This window comes from Triticum urartu, chromosome 7 (genome assembly GCF_003073215.2).
Source record: "Triticum urartu cultivar G1812 chromosome 7, Tu2.1, whole genome shotgun sequence".
NCBI lineage: Eukaryota > Viridiplantae > Streptophyta > Magnoliopsida > Poales > Poaceae > Triticum > Triticum urartu.
Genome location: NC_053028.1, coordinates 682,603,008 through 682,612,204, shown reverse-complemented (window position 1 = coordinate 682,612,204; position 9,197 = coordinate 682,603,008). Strand labels below are relative to the sequence as shown.

Below are 9,197 nucleotides of genomic sequence, written 5' to 3'. Positions count from 1 at the left end.
GCGATCGACGGTGGTTACGACGGAGATTTAGAAGGCACTAAGTAAACCACACCTACATATTGCAAACGAAGTGTTATTTTGACCTCAATTTGCATATAAATCAAATACTACCACATATAATTCCTCCCAAATTACTAAAACCCACAATTAATCACTATATAAACCAATGCAAAAGCTAATCTAGCAATGAGAGATGAAAGGACAAAGTTGCTAACCTTTGTGATCATTTGAATGGATGGGGGCCTGCAAATCTTGACAAATTTGTGGCAAATTTTGTGATGAACTCGAGAGGACGAAGGGAAGAACAGAGGAGAGGGAGAGGGGAAAGGGGGAAGAACAAAGTGCTGGTGGGCGAAGCGTTTATATAGGACGACCTTTAGTACCGGTTCGTGGCACGAACCGGTAGTAAAGGTGCTGGAGGGGCCTCACTCTGACAACATCCTGCCACCACTCTCATTAGTACCGGTTCGTGCCACGAACCGGTGCTAAAGGTTCGCCACGAACCGGTACTAAAGAGCTCCTCCCATCTAGCCGTTGGAACCGGCACTAATGGACACATTAGTGCCGGTTCTGTTACAAACCGGGACTAATGTGTCGCACATTTGACCCTTTTTCTACTAGTGGGAGGGGGGGTTAATCGCCATGAAAATAGGACTAGAAAAGTTACCAGCCTTGAAAATCAAAGGTACAAGATAACAACATTGGTGCCCAACAAATTTACCTCTTTTTGTATCAAACCTTGATCTTAATTTATAATATTTGGAAAATATATAAATAAGTGGATATTGTTTCAGATCTAAAAAAGATCAGGGAGCATTGTATTCCAATTTGATACTACATGAAATCTTTAGTGCACTGCATTGAATTAAAAATGAAACCGTCTTTACTTCTTGAATTGATATGCGGATATACACCAACTCACATTATTTGTTAAGAAAATATAAATTATAATATGTTAAATCTTGAAAATAATATTGTAGAAAATTTATAAAGACTAGCCCGTGCGCCTGCACGGGTTGATGACTAGTCATTACTAATTAAACAAAGAAATTTTCTTATCTATCCCTGCAAAAAAATATATTTTTTTCTTATCTATCCAAATTCTTTTGAAATTTCTTTCAATCGAAGGAGCCCTTAAGCTCAAGCTGGAGTGGGCCGAGCAATTCCCCCCAATTACCATTCTCGCGCAGCCGAACCCTCGCTTTCCCCACCGCCACCGCCGCCGGCCCCCGTTCCCGTCGCCCTGCAGCGCCTCCCGAGCCTCGTCGCAGCCGTTCTCCGTCCCCTCTGACCCCGTCGACACCACCGCCCGCCGCACTTGTTCAGAGTTCAAGCTAACAGCAATGGCGGTACCCCAGAGCCCACGGATCTGGGCGACCTCGTCCTCGACCTGCACCCTGGAGAGGGCGGGGGGCGCGCACTTCTTCAGGATCGACGGCTACAGCCTGTGCAAGGGCCTCGGCAAGGGCAACTTCATCCCGTCGGCCACCTTCGCCATCGGCGGCCACGACTGGCGCCTCCTCTTCTACCCCGACGGCGACACGGAGGCCAGAAACGGCTCCATCTCGGTCCACCTCGAGCTCATGGACGAGGGCGTGGAGGTGAGGGCGCTGTACGATCTGACGCTGTTCAAGCAAGCCGAACCGACGTCGGGGTGCTTCGTGTGGACAAAACCGACGGAGCCGGTGGTGTTCAGCCGCTCCCCTGGTAAAACCTCGCACCGTGGCCATTCCAATTTCGCGGGGAGGAGCATGCTCGAAGCGTGGTCGTACCTGTACTTCCCCCGCGACGTCCTTATCGTTAAGTGCAAGCTCCTTGTTATCAAGCTCAAGGAAGCACAGATACCAAAAACCAGAATGAACTTTGAGACCATCCAAGTGCCGCCTTCAGACCTGTCGCATAATCTTGGAAGTTTGCTCGAGGCGGGGGAGGAATCGGATGTGTCTTTCAAGGTCAAAGATGAGGTTTTCACTGCCCATAAGATCGTCCTCGCAATGCGGTCGCCGGTCTTCAAGGCGGAGCTCTATGGGCCGATGAGGGACAAGTGCCGGCAGAGCATAGCCATTGAAGACATGGAGCCCGCTGTTTTCAAAGCGCTGCTTCACTTTATCTACACAGATGAGTTGCCGCCCATGGACGACCTTGATGGTGATGATGACAAAGAAGAAATGGTCAAGCATTTGCTCGTGGCTTCGGATAGGTATGCCATGGAAAGGATGAAGTTGATGTGCGAGAGAAAACTTTGCAAGTTTCTTGATGCCAAGACTGTGGCGGCCACGTTAGCTCTTGCAGACCAGTATCATTGCAGCAAGCTCAAAGATGCTTGCATTGGATTTATCAACTCTTTGGACAGAATGGATGAAGTGATGACTAGTACAGGTTATCAACACCTGAAAAGAGCATGTCCTACTATCTGTATTGATATGTGGGAGAATGCCGCCAAGGCTCGCAAAATATAGTATGATTGCCACAGGTTAGCTTTGGTGTAGTTACTTCAGTATCCTTTATGTTGCAGTGGAACGTGCCAAAATGTCTTCCTGGGGTTGAAGGAATGTTGGAAACAACTTAGTTTGAACTGGATTTGCTATATGCACTGAAGTTCTTGGAGATTGTCAAGGGATTGATTGATCAGAAAAATCATTGCTGTTTTGCTTTGATTTCTTCAGGTCGTTTCGTTCTCTCCATAATCTATATAACCTGGGCAGTCCAGTTCTTTTTCTTCCTTTTGTTGTTGTTTCCTGTGTCTCTGCCGTGTGCAGTGGGGTCGTGTAATCTGTTCAGCTTCAGTGTAGTTACTTCAGTTTAGGCTGTAGCAATCAGAGATTAGTTTCTTTATTTCTTAAGTTATCAGAGATCTATTGACTGAGGGTAAGTTTAAAAAATTGTATGCGACCATGCTATATATTATTAACCTATGCTAGATCACCACAAATTCCCCTTTATGCTTTCTCATATCAATGAGCAGCTATCATGACCATGTCAAATGTGAATTGTGATGAAACATTAGCAAACAACAATACTATAGAAAATTATTCAGTAAAATCATTAATCAGTGCCAATTTTTATACTGCAGAAGTCCTAATTATATGTTAGTATGCGACTGCAAATAAGTCTTGTCACAAGACCAATATATTGTTCGCATCAATGTTCCGGTGTAAAATGTCTAGCTTGCATTTTGTTACCAGATTTTTTTTTGTTTGTTTATTTGGAGGCAGCCAGAACTTCGGAAAAGAGAACTTTTGGAACCAAAACCTGCGCAGATTACAAAACCAGTTTAACCAGGCAGCACCCACTGTTCTCTTACGTTTGCTTACTGTGTCATGTTTTCTGTTCTTCAATTCTGCATTTTGGTTACTCTCTTGTGAAAGGAGAGCATTTCACTTGATAAGCTGTTGAATAGCTACCACTTCAGTTTATTGTTCCAAGTATGAACAGAAAGCTTAATGATTCCTGTTCTCGGATTGATATGCTGCCACATCTCATCTGTAAGTAGGCCTTAAACCAGCATGCTATGGTGGCAGGAGACTTCTTTTTCAAGAGAGATTTACTTGGTACAGTATTTATTCCCTTCTTCCCATTGTTTAATGGTAGCAATTGTTGTTTAATCTATGCTATATGGGATCCAATTTTTAGTTCTTGCAAAGGCCTCTTAACATTTCTACGGTTACTTTAATTTATTCTTGATTAGAATTTTCACATATGAAGAGATTTATAACCTTGGGATTTGTTTACCACATGAAAATCACATTGTCAGAATGTCTCCGTAGTGGGACGTGGTTATTTGCTCCAACATCGTCGCTATGGCAGGGTATGGAGACATATCTGAGATGCGGAAGTGGATCCCGAGGGAAGTCAGGGTGCTACAGTACCCTCCTTGAGTAAACAGAGGAGGCAAGTCCGAGATCTGGCACTGCCCAATGATTACTGTAGATTGTCGATTACTGTACGCAAATTACTGTTGTATCGTTGTATTAGAGCACTGTTTACAAGTCAGGGTAGCAAGTCAGAGGATCCACTTCCTGCCTTTTTCACCAAGTTGTTTGTTTGTGATCAGACTTAACTGATCAGTTCTATATGCCTAGTTAAGATACCATCAGTCTCAAGTGGTTGGCTGTCTGTGCTCAAGGAATGGCTGAAGAGGCCGGTCGTTGCCAGATGAACTACAGTACAATTCTCACGGAATGGCTGAAGTGGTCTTGGTCAGACTTTGATGAGAGGTTAGTCGTGGCCAGATGAATTATCGTACAGGCCTTCCCAATTGTGCCAAGAGTCTTGTTGCGCCAATTCGTTGCGGTAACATTGATCTTGATGACGTTCTTCAGGCCTTCCCGGCTATTCGCTCCATCTTCCCAATGAGATATTTGGGTCTGTCTCTTTCAGTTACAAGGTTGAAGAGGATACACTTTCAGTTCTTAGAAGATAAAGTTGCTGGGAAGCTATTGCCTTGGATCACGAGGCATGTGGCTACCCCGGGCCGCGTCGTTTTGGTCAAGGCTGTGCTTACCGCCATTGCTAATTGATAGTTTGCGGTGGCGCCTACCTATGGGCGGGATGTGACAAGGTGACTGGTGGAGAATGCAAGGTCAACTGGGAACTTGTATGTAAGCCCAAGATCTTCGGTGGTTTGGGCATCCTCAACCTGAAGAAGTTTGCTACTGCCCTTCGATTGCGATGGCTTTGGTATGAATGGGCTGACCCACCCAAGACTTGGGTTGGGATGGGAACGCCATGCAATGACAATGATAGGGACATTTTTGCGGCGGCCACCACGGTCCACATTGGAGATGGAGGCAAGGCGAAGTTCTGGGAATCACCCCGGCTCCAAGGCATGAGACCCAAAGATATTGCTCTTAGGATCTTTGACCTCTCAAAAAAGAAATCTTGCTCTGTCCAAACTGCTCTTCTCAACAATTTTTGGGTTAATCAAATTGATACGCATCATGGGATCACCCTTGAGCACCTACAGGAGTTCATCACACTTTGGGAGAAACTATCCTCTATTACTCTCAACAACAGTATGCAAGATACTATCCACCGAAAGTTCACCTCTCAAGGAGAATACTCGACGTCGACTGCCTATATGGCGCAGTTTGCAGGACACACGACTAGCATCATGCCTATTTACTGTTTGGAAGGTTTGGGCCCCTTCGAAATGCAAGTTCTTTGCTTGGTTGATAATTCAAAACAGAGTATGGATGGCCGATCGATTGCTCCGCCGTGGCTGGCCGAACTGCAACCTTTGCCCACTTTGCAAGCAAGTCCAGGAAACGGCGGCGCATCTTCTCTTTCAGTGTAGGTTCTCCCAGCGTGTTTGGGTTGAGGTTGCTACGTGGATTGGCCTACATGGTGATGTGGTGAGGAGCTGGAGAGTTGAGGCTTCAGTTCGAGATTGGTGGATTAAAAATGTGATTGAGCGCGGAAACCAGAGAAAGGCGATCGCCTCCTTGTTCATGCTTATGTCTTGGGAGATTTGAAAAGAGCGTAACGCAAGGGTCTTTCACAACACTGCGGCCACAATGATGATGGTTGTCGCGAAGATCAAAGAGGAGGCCCATCTTTGGGCTATGGTAGGTGCCACCCACTTGAGTATTGTAATGCTGCGAGAGTAGTTTTTTGTTCCCTGCTTTGCGGCTATTTGTCTAAAACCTTCTTAATCAATGAAAATGGCAAATCTTTTGCCTTGTTTCAAAAAATAAAATTACCGTACAGTTCTGTCTCGAGCTTTCATACAAAATGCGCTAGTGTCAAATGTCTTGACCTTTCATATAAAATGCGCTAGTGTAAAACATGCTCTTATATTATGAGACGAAGGGAGTAGTAGACTTCAACAACCAGTGTATGTGTGCAAGAGAGGGCAACCAATGTGTGTGTTTTTTCTTCTAGATCGATAATTATTGACAAAGGTGAGGCGACACGACACCCTTCTGACGAGCAATCTGGGATATCAGATGTCTATAGTAGACTTCAACCAGTGTCTGTGTGCAAGAGAGGGGATAGACTAGTGTAGAATCTGAGCTTACAGTGAAAGAACAGAAAAAAGATACAAGCTGTACCGACCATATTCAATCCAACAGCAAAGGTTGCTTTTTCCTATTTTTTCATTTTAAGCCTAGATTCTACACTAGTCTGCCCTAGATCAGTTGCCTCCCATGGACGACCTCAATGATGACGACAAAGAAGAAATGGTCAAGCATTTGCTCGTGGCTGCAGACAGGTATGGCATGGAGAGGATGAAGTTGATGTGCCAGAGCAAACTTTGCAAGTTTGCTGAGGCCAAGAATGTGGTGACCACGTTAGCTCTTGCCAGCCAGCATCATTGTAGCAAGCTCAAAGATGCTTGCATTGGATTTATCAACTCTTTACATAGAGTGGATAATGTGATGACTAGTACAGGGTCAGTACCTGAAAAGAGCATGTCCTAGTATCTTTGCTAAAACCCGCAAAATACAGTAGTATAAGAATGTTAAACATGTACTTAAAAAAATAGATATTGAAAAATATATGTTGTAAACAATGTTAAACGTGTATACATAGAATGTTTCTTTGAACACATGTATATAAAGAATTTTAAACATGTATAAATAAATATATCGGATGTATAAGAAAAATGTAAGATGTGTCTGAAAAAAATTGGACATCAAAGCATATATTTGAAAAAAAATATTAATCATATGTATGAAAAATGTTAACCCTGTATTAAAAAATACTTTTATGTATATAAAAAAGTATATTGTGTATGAAAACAATAGACATCATAATATTTATTTGAAAAAAATATCTTCATCATGTATTGGAAATGCCTAACGTGTATTAAAAAATGTTTCTTGACATTGATGAAAAATGTATAATGTGTAACAAAAATGTAGAAATGTGTTGAAAAAAGAAAATAAAGAAAAGAAAAAAAACAAAGAAAACCGTAGAAAGACATGAAAAGAAACCGAAGAGAAAAAGGAAACAAGAAAACCAGAAATAAACAAGCAAAAAAGAAAAAGAAACATAGAAACAAAAAAAAAGGAAGAAACCCGAGAAAGGAACAAAGAAAACCATAAAAAACAAAGAGAAAGAGGAAGATTGTAAAATATCTGTGAAAATCGAGAAAGAAACGAAGGAAACCGATGAAAAAATAATGAAAACTTAAGTTATAACAAGTAAAAAAGAAAAGCCGGTGAAAAAACCCAAAGAAAAAAACATAAGAAACTGAAAAAAAAACCCGGAGAAAACCTTCAGCGTGCGAACCTATTGCGAACGAGTTCAGGGTTAGGCCTTGTACAATAGAAGGTGCCTAGAGAGGTGCTTAGAAAAATAAACCGAATTTTCCTGAAGCACCGGTGCCTATTTCTACAGGAGAGACGCTTAGTTAAGCGTCTACCCTGTACAAATAAATACTGATGCTTAAGAAAAGTCTGATTTATTTCTCTAAGCACCTTCCTTAAGCATCTTCCATTGTACAAGGCCTTAACGAGCTTGTCCGCGGTGCAATGCGCTTGAGGCGAGAGAAGCGTCCATTAGCCCATTAGCCCAGGACCCCTGCCTTGTTTGTCCCCTGATCTCACGGTGATTGATCACAGTTCGAGTAGTCCATGGAGACCATCGTGATCAACCTTAACATCTCCCATCCGCGGATTTCTCAAAAAAAAAAATCTCCTATCCGCGGCGCTTAGTTTCCTTGTCCATCCAGCACAGATCGAGACCAGCAATGGCGGCATCCCTGATCCAAGATCCCGTGATCTCGACGACCTCGACCAGCACGCCGGAGAAGACGCGGGGCGAGCACGTGTTCAAAATTGAAGGCTACAGCGTTTGCAAGGGCTTCGGCGTCGGCAAGTTCATCCGGTCGGCCACCTTCTCCGTCGGAGGGCACGACTGGTGTGTCCGCTACTACCCCGACGGTGTCACGGAGGCCTACAAAGACTACGTCTCAGTCTACCTCGAGCTCATGAACAGAGATGTGGAGGTGCTGGCGCTGTGCCATCTGACGCTGGTCCAGCAGGCTACAGGGTCGCCGGCACAATTTACATTGCCAAAACTAATGGCGCCTGTGCTGCTCAGCAGCTACGCTGGTAGTATAACCTGGTCCTGGGGCTATGCCACGTTCGCGACGAGGAGCGTCCTCGAAGCGTTTTCGCACTGGTACATCCCGGACGATGTCCTTCTCATTAAGTGCGAGCTCACTGTTATCAAGCCAAAGGTAGCACAGATGTCAATGACCACAAGGAACTTTCACATCCAAGTGCCTCCTTCGGACTTGTCGGAAAATCTTAGAAGTTTGCTGGAGGAGGGGGAGGGATCGGATGTGTCTTTCAAGGTCAAAGATGAGGTTTTCCCTGCCCACAAGATCGTCCTCGCAATGCGGTCGCCGGTCTTCAAGGCCGAACTCTACGGGCCAATGAGGGAGAAATGTGAGCAAAGTATAACCATCGAAGATATGGAGCCTGCTGTTTTCAAAGCATTGCTTCGCTTCATCTACTCAGATGAGTTGCCTCCCATGGACGACCTCAATGATGATGACAAACAAGAAATGGTCAAGCATTTGCTCGTGGCTGCGGACAGATATGGCATGGAGAGGATGAAGTTGATGTGTGAGAGAAAACTTTGCAAGTTTCTTGAGGCCAATAATGTGGCGACCACGTTGGCTCTTGCTGACCAGCATCATTGCAACAAGCTCAAAGATGCTTGCATTGGATTTATCAACTCTTTAGATAGAGTGGATGATGTGGTGAGTAGTACAGGGTATCAGCACCTGAAAGAAGCATGTCCTAGTGTCTTTGTTGATATGTGGGAGAAAGCTGCGAAGACTCGCAAAATACAGTAGTACGATCGCCATGTTATAGCTTTATTAGTGTAGTTTCTTCATTGTCCTTTATGTTGGAGTGCACCGTGTCAAAGCGTCTTCCTAGGGTCGAAGGAATGCTGGAAATAACTTAGTTTGAACTGAATTCGCAATATGTACTGAAGTTCCTGGAGATTTTTTTTTCAAAAAGGGGGGACTCCCCGGCCTCTGCATCGGAACGATGCATACGGCCACTGAAGTTCCTGGAGATGGTCAAGGGATTGATTGATCGATCAGAAGAATCATTGCTGTTTTGCCTTTGCTGATTTCTTCAGGTCGTTTTATTCACTCTAGAATCTATGTACCCTGGGCGGTCCAATTCTTTTTCTTCATTTTGTTGTTGTTTCCCGGGTCTTTGCCGTGTGCA

At 44.1% G+C, this 9,197-nt stretch overlaps 1 protein-coding gene and 1 pseudogene across 1 annotated transcript; both read left to right on the top strand.

The window, feature by feature from the left end:
- The first annotated feature begins 1,161 nt into the window (after positions 1-1,161).
- On the top strand, positions 1,162-2,867 carry LOC125522570 (BTB/POZ and MATH domain-containing protein 1-like). The gene has a single exon (XM_048687622.1). It carries the CDS (start codon positions 1,344-1,346, stop codon positions 2,457-2,459), a length of 1,116 nt encoding a protein of 371 aa, XP_048543579.1. The 5' UTR covers positions 1,162-1,343; the 3' UTR covers positions 2,460-2,867.
- Positions 2,868-7,696: 4,829 nt separating this feature from the next.
- On the top strand, positions 7,697-8,570 carry LOC125526011 (annotated as a pseudogene).
- The last annotated feature ends 627 nt before the right edge of the window (positions 8,571-9,197 follow it).